This window comes from Argopecten irradians, chromosome 13, assembly GCF_041381155.1.
Source record: "Argopecten irradians isolate NY chromosome 13, Ai_NY, whole genome shotgun sequence".
In the NCBI taxonomy this organism is placed as follows: domain Eukaryota; kingdom Metazoa; phylum Mollusca; class Bivalvia; order Pectinida; family Pectinidae; genus Argopecten; species Argopecten irradians.
Genome location: NC_091146.1, coordinates 14,705,141 through 14,724,567, shown reverse-complemented (window position 1 = coordinate 14,724,567; position 19,427 = coordinate 14,705,141). Strand labels below are relative to the sequence as shown.

At 33.9% G+C, this 19,427-nt stretch overlaps 3 protein-coding genes across 3 annotated transcripts; 1 reads left to right on the top strand and 2 right to left on the bottom strand.

Annotated features, from left to right (window-relative positions):
* Window positions 1-5,731: 5,731 nt before the first annotated feature.
* LOC138305507 (BPTI/Kunitz domain-containing protein 4-like) lies at window positions 5,732-8,783 on the top strand. Its single transcript, XM_069245764.1, has 3 exons — window positions 5,732-5,875; window positions 6,546-6,644; window positions 8,575-8,783. Exons 1-3 carry the CDS (start codon window positions 5,824-5,826, stop codon window positions 8,724-8,726), a joined length of 303 nt encoding a protein of 100 aa, XP_069101865.1. The 5' UTR covers window positions 5,732-5,823; the 3' UTR covers window positions 8,727-8,783.
* A 1,890-nt stretch (window positions 8,784-10,673) lies between these two features.
* On the bottom strand, window positions 10,674-11,438 carry LOC138305623 (uncharacterized; the record flags this gene model as incomplete). Its single annotated transcript, XM_069245923.1, has 2 exons — window positions 10,674-10,861; window positions 11,282-11,438. Coding segments are annotated over 2 exons (345 nt in total), but the record flags the coding sequence as incomplete, so codon positions are not given.
* On the bottom strand, window positions 11,399-18,478 carry LOC138305622 (uncharacterized). Its single transcript, XM_069245922.1, has 6 exons — window positions 18,361-18,478; window positions 13,776-13,939; window positions 13,336-13,460; window positions 12,789-12,937; window positions 12,462-12,522; window positions 11,399-11,762 (listed from the first exon to the last, which is right to left on the bottom strand). The coding sequence occupies exons 1-6, from the start codon at window positions 18,476-18,478 to the stop codon at window positions 11,492-11,494; spliced, it is 888 nt and encodes a 295-aa protein (XP_069102023.1). The 3' UTR covers window positions 11,399-11,491.
* Between the last annotated feature and the right edge of the window lie 949 nt (window positions 18,479-19,427).

Genomic DNA, 19,427 nt, shown 5'->3' with positions numbered 1-19,427 from the left:
ATATTAAGAAATGGTTGGATTATGTAATATTTGTAAATCTGAATATCTTAATTTTGATTTGCTCATGTAAATTAAGGACCAAATCGCGAAAATTTGGTTCACGAAAATAAGGAGCTATATAGTATTCGAGAACCTTACAGACATAACACAAAAATCAGAGTGTGGGATGGGGTCAATCAGGACTCTTTATTCGGCTGCAGTTGAATTTACAGTTGCTGGCCAAATGCTCAATTTGGAAGTCATTTAAGCTTCGTACTCTATGCCCAAGACCTATTTTAACACTTAAACCGAAGGTCACTAGGGTACGGTATACCATTATATGTGGTCTGCCTTTTTATGGAGGCGTGTGTAATACACGCCTGCCATCATGGAATCACTCTGGTTTTCAATGATCACCGGAACACTATACCTTGGTAATCCTATCGACAGTTTCCGGAAATACGGGAGATAACTTTACACTGTGTATTGCAACATACGCTGTGTATTGTACAGCAGCCTATACTAACTGTTAGAAGTTCTCCGTTTATCACATGTTTCAGTCACATTCATGTTTCAGTCACATTATAATTTCCCACTTAATTACTTCAGACTTATTTTCAATGTTACAATAAGGTATTAATTATTCTCACCGAAAGTGTGTCTCAATATCGGTACTTATACTAGTGAGTACGCTAAAATATCTGTTAGCCTTACTAACCTACGGCAGACTAACTTACAAACAGCGAATCTAACAGTAATTGCATATAAACTTGTTTGTAAGTAAAAATTATCCAACTGACAATAAATGCCTTTTCAGTTACGGGTATTTAATCGAATATTGATAGGCCCATCCACTAATATTTTATAAAAATGAACTAGAATTCCCTTAAACTGACGAACATGTCAACAAGAACAGTCCGTACAAAGGGAGACAACTGTTACAAACTCTGCCGACGCGCTACCATGCAATGTATAACCGAGAAAATCACACGTGTTCACTGCTTCACTCATGTTTCCGGGGACGCCATCATGGCTTCTGCTGTTGATATTACGGCATATATTTGTAATTATAAGTGCAATGTCATGATATTTAGATATCACAGGCCTAAAAGGATATAATCTGACAATGATTTATTCAATTTGACCGAACGAAAATCTGACGTTCATGAAGAACGACGAGGTCCTATTGCTATTACCTGACGCCATGTTGGTCCTGGAATGGCTGGCGAGTTTACAGCCGTGAGTGATGATAATTTTGTTTTCGAAACTTCAATAAACCTTTGATATACTTCATTTAAAGTTGATAAGATTATTTTCGTGCATTTTTCAACGGCAAATAATGTACTAACATCCTACAATAAACACACTACTCGGAACGAAAGAAAGTGAAAGAAGCGGTGAACGGGCAGTGAACCGGCACGGAAAAAGCAGTGTTTTACAGAGCAAATATATTGATGGATCCACGATACAGATATTTCAGGTAATTTGTGCATATATTGTTTTTTTAAGTTATAAAAAGTCGGCCATATTTTGAGTAAAACTACACAGTGATGCTATCATTTCCAAATATTATTCGACATGAGGACTTCAAAAATTAATAAAAACGTTTACATGCCAGAAAATGGGCGAGTTAACTTCCATTATTGTTTTACCTATGTACGACATATGTATATGTAATATATATTCCTAGGTATGATCAGGCATATTTTATTTTCATTTGCTTTTACATCTTCATTTTAAAAATGGAGGTGACAATAAAAAAGCTAGTAGCTAGCATAGATGTACGGGGTTTCCATAATTTAAATCACAATCCAACTAACGGATGTCCTAACCTGATTGACAGTAAGACAATACCAAATACCCTATATAGCCCACCGAATAGCAAATTGCTCGCGGCCAGGTAATTACAGGTGAGTTCGATGAATGGCCTTGTGTACAGGAAAACAACATCTTGGTCCAGGTATTACATAACCATCAAACTAAAGGCATGGCTAATTATATATCTATATCGGTGTATCTATTCGTATGTCGATTAAAAATTGAAAGCGACCGCACTGTCTAAAAATAGTTTGTTTTGCTTAATATTTCAATATTTTGATCTTTTATAACATCAAAAATAAATTCTTTCTACCACACGTTGAAAATATTACGGAATTGAAATAAATGTATCTCAATTTATTCGGTTAGCAACACACAACGCAATGTTTGTAATGATCAATCATCGGTGTCAGGGTGTGTACGCACGTCAAGCATCATATCATCGATGCTTTAATCAAGGATTTCTTTACTTCTTACGTAACATTTCATTTTACAGTCACAAACTTTTCAATTCACAATTTATCAAAGAACTATAGAAAAATATTATCTAGTTAAAACTTATTCGTTGCTGAACTCCTCGACAAAAAAATCCGAAACTTTTATTTCTGTGCGGATTTTCTTTCATAATTTCACGAAGATACCTGCTACTAGAGCATAAATTAGAGTATTTGAAACATCAAATTTCACTCTTTTAGTTATTTACATTCGAGCCAAAGTTATTGTACGATTAACTTCATTCAAAAGTAATCATTAAAAATCGTTGATCGGCTTTTCCTGTAACCGTCGATATAAGTGATAGCACATCAGTTATAGTAGAGCTATAAGCCACGGACTATTATGACGTCACACGGTTTAGAGCTAGAAAATATGCATAATCGGGTGGTCAGAAAATTTGACCTCAATATCGACGGCTTACAGATTATTCCGGTCGCGCGCGGCACGGAGAGGTTTCTACACGTGCTAATAAAGCCATTCCAAGCATAAACTGAAATTATCATTTTGACTGCACAAATCACTTGACCTGTAAATCTGTGAAGACAATCACTTGTTAATCTGCAGTTGTGTTCACTTGATAGTTGATGTAGATATATGGTATGCTTGAATGATATATGATAAGTTAAAAGTTTTATCTGTCTAAAAGAGTCACTTGATCTGCAAAACTGTGAAGACAATATCTTGTTTATTTGCAGATGTTGTATATTCTATACAAAGGGATATTCTGTTAAGATATTAACTAGTACATGTACTTTCATTGCAACAAAATGTAATATTCCAATCCAGTTTTAACTTCTGTAAATTGAAATCAGGGGTATCAATGCTTATATCTAATATCCTGAGTTGGGTTAGATGTTTTTATGGAATATCCCTTGAGAAAAATTGTTGGACATTGATTTCAACGTCACCTTACACTGTTGTTAACATTTACAAATTGACACTGGATTTGGCAATATTTGATTGCTGTGTTCATTAATGACATGGACGGCCTCCGATGTATGTTGTGTGTAGCATGCATAGACTGCGCTGTATTTGTTGGGTCTTCTTTTATAGTGGAACTCTTGCCCTTTCATTGTGCTACATGTATAATGATATCACTGGAACATGCCGCTGAAGGCACCCAAGCATCCTAACACACTTGGTCACATTAAACTGACAATGGGTCAGCCAGTCGTTCTACTGCCAGTATATGCTGAGTTCAGCAGGAGCATAACCACCACTTTCATACACTTTGCCCAGATGGTTGAAAGTTCAACCACGATTGAAATTTAAAACATGTAAAAACCAACACAAACTTTCAACAGGAATATACATTAGTCTTGCATCATTTTCATTCTATATATCATCATTCATTGTTCATATATATTTCTCATGCAATATTTTCAAAATCATTGGAGCATTTATTTTTAACAACCTTATAAGATTAAACATTTCCATTATTTAACCAATTTGTAAATATTTGATCCACATTATCCTATAATAAACAACAGTCATTCTGCGAAAGTACGGAATTTTCAATCTGTTATTTCAATCAATATTGATTAAAAATAACCTGAACATGTACTATTACCTCTATTATGATCTATCTTTAATATTTCAATATATCATTACCCTGTCTAGAATCTGAGCTACGCCTCCTTCAGTACTTTCAGTACTTTGATTGGCGTATCTTTTTATTACATCAACTAATTAAAAACTAGGAAGCTCTAAAATTGTATGTTCGACACGTGCTTTGCAGAGATCTTTGTTTAAATGAATGACCTTAATCTTAATTCAAAATCAAATAATTTGAAAGCTTTAAATTAAACCTCTTATGGGTAAGAATTTATGAGACCCGATGATGGGTACGTAACATGCATGGATGAAGTCCTACTAAAATTGTTCAAATGGATTATCTTGGTGTACATTCAAAGTATTAAGATTGTCATTAAGGTATCTTCATGTTAACGTGTTCTGGGCAAAAGAAAAGATGCATAGATACTAGATATATGGGATGTAGGGCTACCAACGTTGATTAAATGAATGTAACGGACCCTCAAATGGATTTAAAAGTGAAATTATATGGACTTTGACATTCAGTTTAGGTCGCCTACGTGTCACATATTGTTAAATGCACTCTAGGAATTTTAACCTCTAATACCATGTTAACAGATCTCAATGAAACTCAAATCAAATTTCAACTGAACCCATGAAAGGTTACCTGACGAGGACGTTTTCCCGACAGAAAGACTGTCAACATTACACGAGGACTCTTCATAGAAAGTTAAGGTTTCTTCTAAATAAAGATTACAAACCTGTATGGGAAATGAATGGCTTCAACTATTTGGAACTACTTGGTATTTATTTATTTTTAAAGCGAATCTGATGTGTTTGTAAGTATAACACTAATTTAGATGTGCTGGTATGTTGCTACCACTAAATAGGAAATTAACGCGAGAAAAAGCTTACGGAGGAAGTAAGTTATAAAAACTTCTTTATTTGTGCCTTGCGCACGATTGTTCCAATTCCAGTCGCCGGTTTAGTTTTTGTATTGCTGAACAGACAATTACGTCACCAAAACCAAAATCAAACATTACCTTTTGAAACATAATTAAACTATGACTATCATTCTTTGTTATTTTCTTGTATCATACCACATATTGATCAAGTTCACTGCTTCGAGTAAAACGTTTTTACTTTTTTTCTCATTTTCATTTAGATACCGCTCTGACGTAGAACATATTTTGGATGCAACCAGGCCCAATCACGTGACTTCCCTACCTTGATGACGAGTTTTACAAATATGTTCAATGGATAATCACAGGTGTTGGTAGGTGGGACTCTATGTCACGTGACTGCCTTATCGCAAGCTAGGCGTCAAAGTATGGTTAATTTCAATATGTGAACATTGAAAATAATATTTTGCTGCAATATAATGATATATTTAATATTATTATTATTATTTTGTAAATTTGAACTCTTTATTATAAATACAATAAAATATTACACATTTTGAACAAATCTTGGATTTATCTCACCAGAGTCTGATTTTCGTTTTTTTTTATGATTCGCATTAGAAGTGTTTATTATCTTTTACATCTTCCGTACATTTTTTTTCATTGTTAACTTTATTATTTCCGTTATTTTATTGCAATTTCGTTTATTTTAAAATGGTGTTCTTCGGTTTGAAACAAAAATGTGGAAAAGAACATAAAATCATAAAATGTCGTTAACTTTAACGAGATGTCTAAACTTGAAAAATTTAATGTCAATTTCAACATATTTTGTCTGATATTGTTCCAAGAACTATTTATTTGTATTTAATTATGAGATTTATCTTCAGATAGCAGTATGTTAGTGGTACTAATTGATACAATATATGTTAAATATGACAAGTAAAAAAGATATACAGCACCGCCGTCATTTCATCTACGTAAAATGACAATGCTTTGTCTCACTTTCTTATCTCTGACCTTAGAGAGTTCAAACAGAGTGTATAATAGTCTGTCCCGACCGAAGAGCGATCATAACTCCGGAGATTATATAATCGAAATGAACTCTCTGTTACCAATACTCCTTGTTGCCGGACTGGCCTGTGTGTATGGTAAGACAAAACACTTTTCTTGGTATTTTACACCACGGATATATATATATATATATATGTCAATTCACCACACTTATAGTGTTTTTCTCAGAATTATTGTAGCTTTTTATCTTAAAAACCAAATTGTTCTTATATATAATTAACTCGACTTAACTAGATTATCTACAAGGTATTACAGAAATAAAACACAGAAATCAGAGAGAACTCTTTTATAATACCGCACAACGATTTATAATGAAAGTATATCATCTAAGGGACACAATCATGTGAAATCCGATACTCATTTAGGGACTCAATGTTCTTAATATTATTAGAATTCAGTATTCTGTGTATCAGCCAATCACAAAAGACGTCATTAAGGCAATATAATTTCTGTCCTATATAGTCACGTTTTAACATGACGTCGTGTGTTTAAGTCTTTTGTTAACTATGTGTCAAGTTCGTAAATGAAATGTTTCCAAACAGGTATTGCGTTTATAAATGTGATAATTGTTGCATAAAGGCGCAGGATGAAGCGCATATCAATTTAAAGAATGAAAAAATACATAATATTCGCGAAAAATATTTCCTTTAAAATAGTGAAAAAATATTAAATAATATTGAATTACATGTTGTATTTAGCTAATGTCTATATCTGAAATTCAAGTTCTAATTACTTTTTTTACTTTAGGCGCCAGTTTGAATGGTCTGCTTTGTGGCCCAGTGTGTATGATGTACTGTCCCTTTGGGAATGAACTAAACGAGAAAGGATGTCCCTTGTGCAAATGTAGTAAGTATGACTTCAGAAAAAATCTACCATGACGTCACGAACATTGCAAAGTATTCAAGCCTCGTTCTAATCAGACAAATTATTTTGTAACTACCTGATGCAGAAAATATAGAAACAATAATTGTATTGAATGCAAAATCTAATAAAAAGTTCAAGTTAAGTAAAATACAAAAATAAAAATTACTATACATTTAAGCAAAAAATATTTTAAGACAGTTGCTTCCTAATCAGAATTGTGATTATGTGATCTTCATGTATTGCTAAGGTGCATATATGTGGTAAAATATTGTTCTAATGAGAATTTACAATAACGACATACATAATAAAATATATTAAACTGGAATCAACAAATCAGGTTAAAGTATATACCTAACACTCGACTCGTACTAAATGGGTATTACGTACAAGTTAGTTAATGCAATTTGCAGGGGATTTCAGTTCCATTCGAATAAAAAAGAGTTTTCTGTGCTATAAGAGTTTGTTTTAAGTTGGTTGGACCGTATATTAACGATTGGGAAGACCACTATTACTTACAACGGATGCTAAAATTGTAGCGAAACCTTAGATATAAAGAAAAAAATGTTGTTTTTGAAGTGAAGGTTACGTTTACAGAGTAAAACACACTATTTTTGAGAATCTGTTTTAAAGTTAAGGTTTTGTTGCACCCCTTTGACCTTTCTTTTTACAAAGTAGGCCACAGGACAACACAGCTTTTATAGAACATTATTTTAATAATTTCTGATATGAAATATGTTTTGTACAATCGAAATAAGAGTTGCAGTGTACTAGTATTAATCGTTAAAAGCGTCGGTATTGTCTATATTTTATAAGTTCAGCTGTCAGTTGATTAACATTTGTCTGGAGCCGATAAGATTAGAACAGCAGTTGTTTAGGGTCATAACAGCCTGTTCAAGATAAACTATGGTTTACTACAAACAGGTGAAAAGTATCCAGGTCACTTTCACCTGCAAAGCGGTTGATCTGAAATTACATATAACAACTTCATATGAAGATAACTGTCTTTTTAAGTTGGATTTTCTGTCGTATTGACCTAAAAGTCTTCATTTGAATTCATGTCAAATTTATTTTTCATATAAAATTCAGATAGAATTCAATGTCAAAATCAGGTCAATTTCATGTCAATTTCCATACCCTGAGTTGACGAATTTGCTCTTTTTAGATAACATTGACATGAAACAGACCCTACCTGAAATATATGATTAAATATATTGGCTGCATAAGTTGCAGGCGATTTCGATGGTACCCATCCATTTGTTTACAGTCTTAACGTTGGCTTAACAAACCATTTTATATAAAACACTTAAAAACAATATGAGAATCACGACGATACCGATCTATACACAATAAAGGATTATGAAAGTTTTAAAAACTATTCATCACTACTGAAACTCAGTTTCTAAAATTTTGGAAGAAATCATTGGATTAAGTTCTTTGAGTTGGTTGGGTTTAACTTCATATAAGGATGACCTTCCCTGTGCGCATTGTTTTGCGTGTGTGGATATCTGTATGTTTTGGGAGGCTGCGGTATATCGTGTGTGGATGTCTGTATGTTTTGGGAGGCTGCGGTATATCGTGTGTGGATGTCTGTATGTTTTGGGAGGCTACGGTATATCGTGTGTGGATGTCTGTATGTTTTGGGAGGCTGCGGTATATCGTGTGTGGATGTCTGTATGTTTTGGGAGGCTACGGTATATCGTGTGTGGATGTCTGTATGTTTTGGGAGGCTACGGTATATCGTGTGTGTATGTCTGTATGTTTTGGGAGGCTGCGGTATGTTCGTGTTGTGTCTCCTTGTGATAGTGGAGCTTTTGTCCTTTATATAAAAAAACCCGTCCAACGCTACTCTGTTTCATAAAAATCGTGACAATAGATGGATTTGATAAAGATGCCACTTTGTTTCTTCTTCCAGAACCCAATCCTGATCTTGTAATTATGGACATGTCCACAGCAGCAGTTGAAGTTGCAACCAAGCCCGCTTGCCCCCAGGTAATGTGTATGATCTACTGTCCACAAGGGAACCTTCTCGGCGATGACGGATGCCCAAAATGTGCCTGCAACTAATTATTCTTGGGACAATTTATATATAAAAACACATGAATTAATATTGTTAACAGTTCAGTTTTTGTCTTGCCATCTTCTTTCCGAACAATTTATACGTTACTGAAATAACAAACGAAGGATAAGGCACGGCAAGTTTGGGTTGATTTTTTTAGTTTAACGTCCTATTAACAGCCAGGGTTATCTAAGGATGTGCCAGGTTTGTTGGTGGAGGAAAGTGGAGTAACCGGAAAAATACACCGATCAGCGGTCAGTACCTGGCAACTGCCCCACATAGGATTCGAACTCGCATTCACGAGGTGGAGGACTTGCGGTAATATGTCGATACATCTTAACCACTCGGCCACCGCGGCTCTAAACAAAGCAAGAACTCTCTCCAAAACCAAAATACACTATTTTCACAGGTATTAACAGTTGAAACCGAAATAACGCAACACATTTACACCACAAAAGTGTTCCAAAATACACACGCTATATACTGTTGTCAAAAATAAGGATTACCGATTCTTTAAAACTTGAATCGCCGATCTAACTCAATTAAGGTAGACCGTCCCTTCTGGTTTCTTCTCAAGGATTTCGTTCATTTTTTGATATTTTGATTTTTGGTATAACCTGATCACAAAAACCACAGAAAAATCATATGTCATCGGGTTAATTTTTCTTCCAGGGTTGCTTAAGATATGTACTAATGACATAAAATTCTGGATTTTAAGGATTTTTAAATAAATGTTATTTGCTTTCTAATACCCCTTAAATTTTGCCCTGAAAGCGTTAAGAATAGGCGAATCTGTAGCACTTTTTAACGTTTTATGTTATTCATTTACCCTTGTTAAATTTCTATATTTATTATATTATTGGAACATACAAGATAACAGAATAATTCCATATCTTAATGATTTTATTTATTTATTAGATGAAATATAACAAACCAGTTTGCAAGCTATATGTTGGCCTGACCTCAAACTTCCGAAAAGAATCTAATTCAGCAGAAAATACATCAGCTTCTTCTTAGACAAATATTTGCTCTGTGTGATACTGTATTAAAATGGACTATTTTCCGTAGTAGCATCTTTCAAATTATAAGTAAAGATTTTAATAAAAAAGAAATGAAAATATTTTCAAGCAATTTTGTTTCCATATTTTGTTTGTCCGTTTCCGGACGAAAATTAGTATAGCGGTATCTTACGAGAGTACCTATTGAAGCTCGAAACTCGAATGTTTCCCTTCAAAACACCACTAACTTCCTTCGGCATCCTTATACTTAAAGTTATTTCTATTCTGCAAAATGATAGGTATTCAATTATAACGATGATGGTCATTCATTTGTTACTACTGACGTGAAGCTTTTCATCTTGGGTCCCCGTAAATCCATGTGAATTCCATGACTGTTTAGCGACGAAGAAATAAAATACGTTTGCCGGGATCCGGACAGCAACGTTATGTATGTACAAACGTATGACGTCACAGAAGGGACGGTCAACGTTAAGTGAAAATTCTTTTTCTTTGCGATAATGCCCTTAATTAAAGCGTGCATCTTCGTCGACTACAACATATATTATAATGTGATCATGAAAATCAGACGTTTCTGTTCGTAGCGTTACCTTATACAGTTTTTGCCGTTATAATTTTGTATTTTTATTTCCACATACCTTGATGACTGAATTGTAAGGATTAACTTATATGCATTTTGTCATGGAGCATAAACACAAAACACGAAATCTCATCATAGACAGTTTTCCAGTTTTTTTAAGAGAGCACTTTCATTTTTTTGGTATTTAAGGATCAACTTGAATATATTTTGTATATGTAATGGAGGTCTATTGTAAGACCATTGACGGGTGTTTGTTATACACTGTCAACATTGATGTAATGATAACACAACAAACAAAGGTGAAAATAAATGAAACATCTTATTTAAATTTGTTAAGGGTGAAAGGTCATCAGAGTTCATCAGAGATCCATAGCGACTGACGTCATGCCTGTACCGTTAGCTTTATCGAGAGCCTTCTTCCTTTCCTTGAGTTTCCTGGCCATGTACACTGTGGCGACTACCGCGATGAGGAGAGACAATGACAGACCGACGATACCAGCAACGAATCCAGATTTGTTCATACAGACCTCATCGTTTTCAGCGGGACCTGGATGATAAAGAAACAAATGACAGTTTCAGAATAATCAATATTCAATGAAAAGCGAAGAAACTAAGTATTTTCACCTTCACTGACATATAGAAGTTGGTATACAGAAAAAGGCGATTAGATACTGACTGTTATAATATGCATTTAGATTTTATTTCAGGCTTGTCTGGGCTCTGTCAATTGCTATGACGTGAAGGAAATCCAATCTAACTAGTATTTGTCAAACTGTCTCATTATTCTTTAACATACATTTATGTATCCAAAATCTTACAACTGAATTATAAGGTCATTTTGAACACCAAAAGATTGATAAATTGATTTTTTTTTTTTTTTTTTTTTTTTTTTTCGAAGCTTGTCTCTGTATTCCGTTGTGATAAAGAAAGCGCCGATGAATTGTTTGATTATTTAAATCATACAAACCTTCAAGGATGACCTCTTCCGCTGCTATGGTAACGGTGGTACCAACACTGATGTCATCAATGGCGGGAGCGGCGTCGGCTTGTCTCTTCGAGATCCCTCTCCTCTTACGGCCATATCCGTCACCACTTGGGCAAGTGGTCTGTAACAATAACAGATGTTATAGCTAAAGTCTAGAGAGGTGAGGAATGGACGATTGACAACAAGCTATTATTAAGATATACGGAAAAGAGATATATAATATGTAAGCGCTTCCAATCTATTTGCGAAACAAAATAGTTTTTGAAATCGAAACATGTGACGAGATAAACTGTATGAACATACCGCTGAGCACATATTAGCACAAACAGTCAAAGTACAGGAGAATGTCATGGCCACTGATCCTCCATTGAGGTCGGTCGTTCTGAAGGCCCCGAAACTGCTGACAAGATAGCCCTGTTGAGGCTTGGCAAAATCTGGGAACAAGTCAACATCGGCGGCACATCTGTTGATAAACATCAAATACATCCTTATATTGATGTTTATGTCATGGGTCATTATCTTGAAAATAAATAACCCTATATGATCATTATACATCTATTTGCAAATAATACAGCATTTGTGATTGAAAACTAAATATTGTAACAACAACTTGAATCAACTTCCAATCAGATTAAAATACAGATCCTTATTACAATATTCAATTATTATTATTCAATAGAGGGTCTGACAGCATCCCGTAAGAGGTCAAATTAGGATGACCTTTATACTTTATACCACGTGTACTTCAATTCAAATACATTTTCTACACATTTTTACATCAATTGAAAACACTATTTCATCTCAGTATACATATCCGATTAGCTTTGTTGTGCTCTTTGGGCGAGATGACTACATACGTGAAAATTGTTCTGACGGCTTTCTCAAACTGTTTCGCTCTAGCGAACGCAATCGCCCCTTTGCGAACGCAATTTGATTGACCATTTCCAAAGGGCACCAGAACGTAACCCCTCATTGGATGTTTTCAGATCCTCTTATCAACGTAGTGATAATAAGGATCTGTATTTTAATCAGATTGATCAGCTTCCGCCGACATTTAGGATTATATGAATATAATTTATCATTCTAATGCAAATAACCCTAATTATATATGAATATTATATTCTTTGTGTCATCAGAGGAAATGAAATAAAAACAGACTTACTTGGAGTTGATGATAGGTATGGTGGCGGCGGTACAATCCTTGGCGACAATATCAAAGTCATCTGTCGATGAAATATCGTAGCATTAAATATATTGGTAATATACTACATGTATATCATTTTTTAACATTAATGTTGTTTTATTACAAATACAGTAACATGAACATAGTAATTAATACTCTGTTTATCCAAAGAATCAACTCAATATGTTTTATGAGAAAAATGCGAACTAGTATGAAGCATTTGAACGGGTGTAACTCTGAAGATATCTCAATATATCAAATATACTATATTTAAGTTCAGACTGAAGCTACATCCGGTTTACATACCGCGGAATTCTGGGTCTAGTTCGATACTCATAGTGATGACGTCAGTCAGTTTGACGTTGCTGCCTCCAATGTCTATTCCAGCTCGGTATAGCTTCATGGAAGCTGTCGGCTTCACGGTCAAATTTTGACCCGCGTCGTCATCCTTGTCCCTGAAGAGTACAAATTACCGTAGTCAATTTTCGTTTAGAGAATAAAATTTCATATACTGTTAGCCAAGTCTTTTTCACGAGCGATAAAATTTCACTTGTTTGATGGGTAATTCGATCTCCTCCGCGAAAAAGTTTCTGCTACACGTAAACCCCCCCAAAAAAACAAAAAAACAACAGTATTTTTTAATCGAAAGTTGCGCCATTAAATCTACACGAATTGGTTGACATTGACATTTTAACGGAATAATTCTATATTGATAATTAAAGATGTAATGTCTCGTCTTCAGTTTATCATTTTATAGTTTTAAAGTTGCTAAAGATTGACCTAAATTTACCTGTTTCAAGGTAATTTGGTTTTCAGTTCTTATTAATAAATTTTTGAATTTTTATTGGCTTACAGGGCGTTTAAGTTGTTGGCCACAGTGAGATCCGTAAGGTCCATGATACACATGATCGGGATCTGTTTGTCGTCTCCAGTCTGGTACAGGGCCTTCTTCTGTACAATCATCTTAAACGAATCTGCCTGTCAACCGAGAACAGATATATAAAATCTTGGTTATCACATTGTTACATGTTATATCGTAAGAACAATTACGCTTTAAGATTATGTGGCTTTTAGCAAATTATTACAAAATCATAGCACTTATAATACTAAAAAATATATACGCATCAGAACCGTAGACCATGATGCATTAAGTATCTTAAATATCTTTGATAATTTAATCATAATTGCTGTCCAAGTATAAATTATAATGTCATATGTCGCACATGGTGTAGTTGCATTTGAATATTTTTGAATGTAACTTTCTCCAAACAAATATATATCAGTGATAATCACCCAAGCTATACCACAGGAGGCGAAGTCAAACTCGTGCACAGTAGAGGCGGAACTGGTGGTTTGTTTACAGGCCGATGTCTGTCCTTGGATGTAGATGATTCCACCGTCAGCGGCGTTCTCCAACGTCAGCTTGAGTTTGCTGGATGTACAACTATCCACCGTCACTACAAAGGAGATAACACATGAGTCTATCTCGAACACTTTTGTGGTTAAAAATATCAAATTGATTTTTATTGAAGAAAGGAATATCCTATGTCAATAGGAATAGAATAATATAGCTAGTCAATTAATATAATATAATATAATAAATTATCTATGTACACATTCTACTTTCGGTCCACATCACTGATCTAGATTAAATATCTTATATTTTAGTTCCAAAGTTAGTTACACTTTGATAATTTAATTTCATTTGTTACACTCATTTCTATTGGTTAGATCTTTGAGGTTATTTTTCCATAGACCCAAGGAACTGTAGGTCAAGTATTATGACGTCATATATACAAAACGGTTTCGTGGGGAATTTTAAAAGCAGCACAGTCATTGGCCAAACTGAGTTATTGGATAAGATATCACTGCGCCACAACTTAATTTGTTGTATTGTAAAAGTAAGTAAAATCACGGAAATCTATGCCTAATAAGTACCTGAGTGAGTTATCTTAATCAAATTATAAGCATTATGCTCAATATCTTTTAAGGTTATAAAGTGAAAGACAAAAAACGGAAGGACATTCTTCTTTCGTCTATGAAAAAAATGTCCGTCCGTTTTTTGTCTATGACTTTATAACCCCAAAATATATTGAGAATAATGCATTTAAACTACATCTTTGTAAATGTCTTGAAAGATACAAACGTACAGTTATACGATGGAGAAAGAACACATAATGATAAGCACTATTCTTTGCAATGGTAAAATCAGGGTTTCAAGTTATCTTTTATTCTCCCAGTTCTTTCCATTAACTCACATGTAGGATTGAACTGCGCATGTCCGAGTGTTGCCAGCCCGGCAATGATAACGACTAATAATATAGTCTTCATTCTGTAAAAGATAAAAACATATTTATCTGTTTTTTTTAGCTAAGGGATAGGTATATTTTGTGAATACATGTATATATACATATTATAGTTAGTGTGGAATTTTTTGCATTAATCGAATTGTAGTCTTATAAGGCAGTATTAAATTGCCCGATAAAAAAACAGGCAGCCATCGATATGGAAATTATGTCATCAAATATAGGAGACAATTGCTTTCCAATTTCGTAAATAGGTATTGTTACAAAACAATGCAAATAAAATCGTTATAGACAGAACATAATTATAAACAAATTTTCGCGTGTGTAGATAACTGTGTGTAGTAAATATATAGTAAAGAGAATGTTTCGCATCAAATATTAAGATGATGCAAATATACGCAAGAGGGAAATTTATTCTTATTACGCGAAGAATTTATTAGCGCGCAAATTTCCCCACACGTAATATTTGTAGTACAAAGTTTGTTACACTGTAACATACGAAAATGTTGTTTAAGAGTTAAACAAATATCTCAATCTGAATAAGATACATATCTATACAACCACTCAAACGTAGTGATAATACTGATCCGTATTTTAATCAGATTGCAAATGTCTTTATCAAATTACACAACCAGATCGCAAAATCAAACGCTTGTGAATACACTCACATTTATAGTATTTTATTGCGATATACAATAAACCATTCAGCGATAAGATAAGGGACAACATTATCATGATATATAAATATTTGTAATATTAGAACAGTACGATTGCTAGCTTGGTTTTTTTATTTTGTCGTAATTTCAAATGTCATTTAGGACATTAATACTTTAACTACACCAACAAAAACGTGTAATTCTACAATATATGAATACTATGTACATATACATAGAAAATGGATCAGAAGTATCACATCAATGAATAATTAATGATAGATTGTTTAAAAGTATCATTTTGCAACAAAAATACTAATATTTCAGCTCTCTAAGACTTATCTTTACTCACTGGTCGTTTATACAGTATCCATCATTAAACAGCGCTTGTTCTAAAGAGGACGAGTCATATATCATATTGGCTGGGTTTTGTTTCGCGAAGATATTTTTTCGCGATTTTGCGCGGCATTGATTAACAGATAATTCATCTATGGGATTATAAGAATCATGTCAATTATCTGTGCTGTTTTACAACTAAATGCTATAAATTTATCTCAAAACAATCGTCATTGGCTATCCAGAATATCTATGGGATACAGAAAATATGTCTGTAAATGACGGGAAATGGTGATAGGAAGTCAACAAAAGTAAAACTAGCCAGAGTAATTTAAGCATCTGCTCAGGTAAGGTTTTAGTCTTGTTGAAGTTGAAGTTTCAACATTACTCAAAGAGTTTGGATTTTCAAAAAGTAAATGTCTAAATTTGTAGCAAGTTGCTATATTGGAAAATGTGTCAAAACAATAGACGTCTATTCCTTATTTTCCGTCAAATCACAATTTACGCCAAATAGCTATCTTTGATTCATAACAGCTAGAGAATAGTTAGTCAATAGTTAGTCAATAGTTAGAAAATTTGGACTTTTCACCAAAGCAGATCCTAAACAAGAATGAATAAAAGAAAGCGGATGTAACTTACCTCATGTCCAGGATCTCGGAAGCTGGTCAGAGTATGGAACGTGACAACCTTTTCCCGTCGGTCAAGACTTGGTGAGAATAAACAGAAAACTTATGAAGAAGCATGGACCTGTGTCCCTTTTTATAGCAGTTTATGTAATAGCCTCACGTTTGATTATCGGTGATCTCGGTATCAAAATTATCTCATTATGCAGTATTGCTCTTTATTGTTATGTAGGTATTGGGAACCTTTTCTGTGAATTCAATACTCAGTGGTCTCCTTGCTGACAGACACACAGATGTAATGACGTTATTAGGTTATTCTATAGATGCAGGTAAAAGAATAACATTATCGAAAAATGCGTAATATGACTTTCCATAAGTAATAATGTTCTCTGGGTATTGCAGTGTTTTCAATATTTATGTAGCATTATTGATTCATCAGTTACTGGACAATATGATGTATCAGCATTTGTTTATTACAAAACATGTTGTTTTGGCAGTAGGACTTTCACACCATTTCCATATTTGAAGATGCTCCACCGCCGACAGAGCATAAATGATACTCATTATTTGAACAATAATTGGTGTTCAATCGTGTATATGTATGTCTAATTAAGGCAAAAAATAACATAACATAATCTATTTTGATTTTGGTGCATGTGCAATCCGTACTTCATTCCATATAGGATATAGTACCACGGATTTTTTTCGGGATGCCATTAAATATTTTTTTATATTTCTAACTTGAAGTAAAATAAGAAGCTTAAACTTTTCAATGGTGGCAATGGTGTAAAGTAAATAACTTTTGTAACTGATGAAAAATACTAAATAGTCTGCTCCTGTTTTTGATAGTGAAAAAATACCATTTTAACGGGGTGGGAAGTGAAGTTAAATTGAAAAATTCACTTTGGCCAAGAACATGTTGCAATTGTCATTTCAGTTGATTTGCTATCATTTTAATATAGTTATATGCTTTTAGAATATTTCTAACTTTTCATGCGATGATGTTTATTTTGGTATTCGTAAGTGTTTCCCGATTCAAAAACCACATTTGCTTGAGGGAATTTGGTGAAGAAGTCTAATATTGTCTTCGACAAGATTCAAACAATCTTTAACAACTAAATGCACGTGGTAACCGGAAATATATAGACTATTCTTATAAATTTCCAGAATGGCCAATCTTCAAGTCTGTCAAATGTGCACAAAGTTATGTTAGGCATACAGTTGGACATATCATATGTATTTATACGTAATTTATATTCAGCAGCGTTACTTGTATTCAAATGTTGTGTTTGTTCTGACTGTATAAAAATAAAAATGTAAGTCATATATTAATGGGTTATAAAAAACAAAGTGAGAATAATGTAGGAATATGTTGAAAATTAAAATACGTTTAAAGATGCTCCAACACTGACAAACGCGTGTTAATCCAAGATTTTCGGTGTCTACTCACGAAATAGTTGACTTTTATTTTTATACAATATGAACAGGTTGTTGATTTAGAAAATAATTTTTGTTGTTGTAATTGTTAGAAATAGAACAGAATATGTAGAAAATAGGTCATAAATACTATGTTTAATTTTTTAATGAGGTGGTCGAGGACTGGTCCCTTCTTACGCAATTTACGCCATTTTGACAGTGGTCTTTGACTCGCTGTCATAAACAAACCAACACGTAAACTTAATTTTGTTTAAAATATTCGCCATAAGTTTTTCATCAGTTGAAATTACACAAAATTATCCCATTGCTTACTATTTTTATTTTTACAGACAAAAATCCGTTGTTCGAGCACTTGTCAGGGGAGTCTAGTATAGTATGATTATATGTATATAAAAAAAATCACCACTGTTTTAATTTTGTGTAAAGTTTTGAATGGTTATCAACTAAATATCGTGACCTCCATTTAACCATTGGTATATACGTTAAAAGTGACCATAGAAGTAAAATAGTTACTACATTTAACAATGTCCCGTCAGCTTCTGGGGGGCTTCGCCCTCCATACTCCCTATCGGGGCTTCGCCCTCCATACTCCCTACCGAGGCTTCGTCCTCCATACTCCCTACCGGGGCTTCGCCCTCCATACTCCTTACCGGGGCTTCTCCCCCTCCTCCTACTCCCTACCGGGGCTTCGCCCCTGGACCCTGAGCAGGGGGCTGTCGCCCCCCCCCAGGCATGCAGGCCTATCCAGACCTAGCTACGCCGCTGAATCAGAGTATAACATACTCTTACATTGTATATATATTCTCCATCTTGTCACAAAAAATATATTTGAGTGATATGGCCACAGGATGGTGAGATTTAATATTACATGAGAGATAGCATAGACGGACAAACAAAATGTCATATTGACTAAGGCATAGCATTATACATATCAGACACTGTGTAAAATAAAGACAAACATCAGTGGGGTTTACCAAAACTCTGCCAAACGATGCTGAGATAAATTCAAAGACATAAAAACAGAACAATAAAAACATAAGATGATATAATTAGTCATCTGGAGTAAATAAAAGATCATATTATATGGAGTGGAGAGACAAGATAAGGGTGAGGATTGTTTGTGCTCTAGACCTAGGTAATGATAATCAATAATGATATTAAATTATCATGAATTGAGCCAGTCTGGAATTCCAAAGGTAAATAGTGTGTTGTTCCTATTCCATCACCAATTATCATGTTGAGTCAATTTATGAGGCCTATTTATCATCGAAGAAAAGTAAATCTTATCTTAGGGATGACAAAATTGGTCATTAATGGAAGTATGTTTAAACATAAAGACTAATAGACTCCAAACTTGGCTTACAGTCATAAAAATAATAATGACTAAGCCTTCGAATATGTTTTTCCTTTTTTTTAAAATTAGCCTTTATAATGAAGACATACATATTGATTTTGAAAAAGCCTTTGATTCTCTGGAATTTAATTTTATCTTCAAAACTTTATCTTTTTATGGATTTGGTCCTTCCTTCATAAATTGGATTTAAAGTTTTTTATAACGAGACTTCATGTTGTATGACAAATAATGGACAT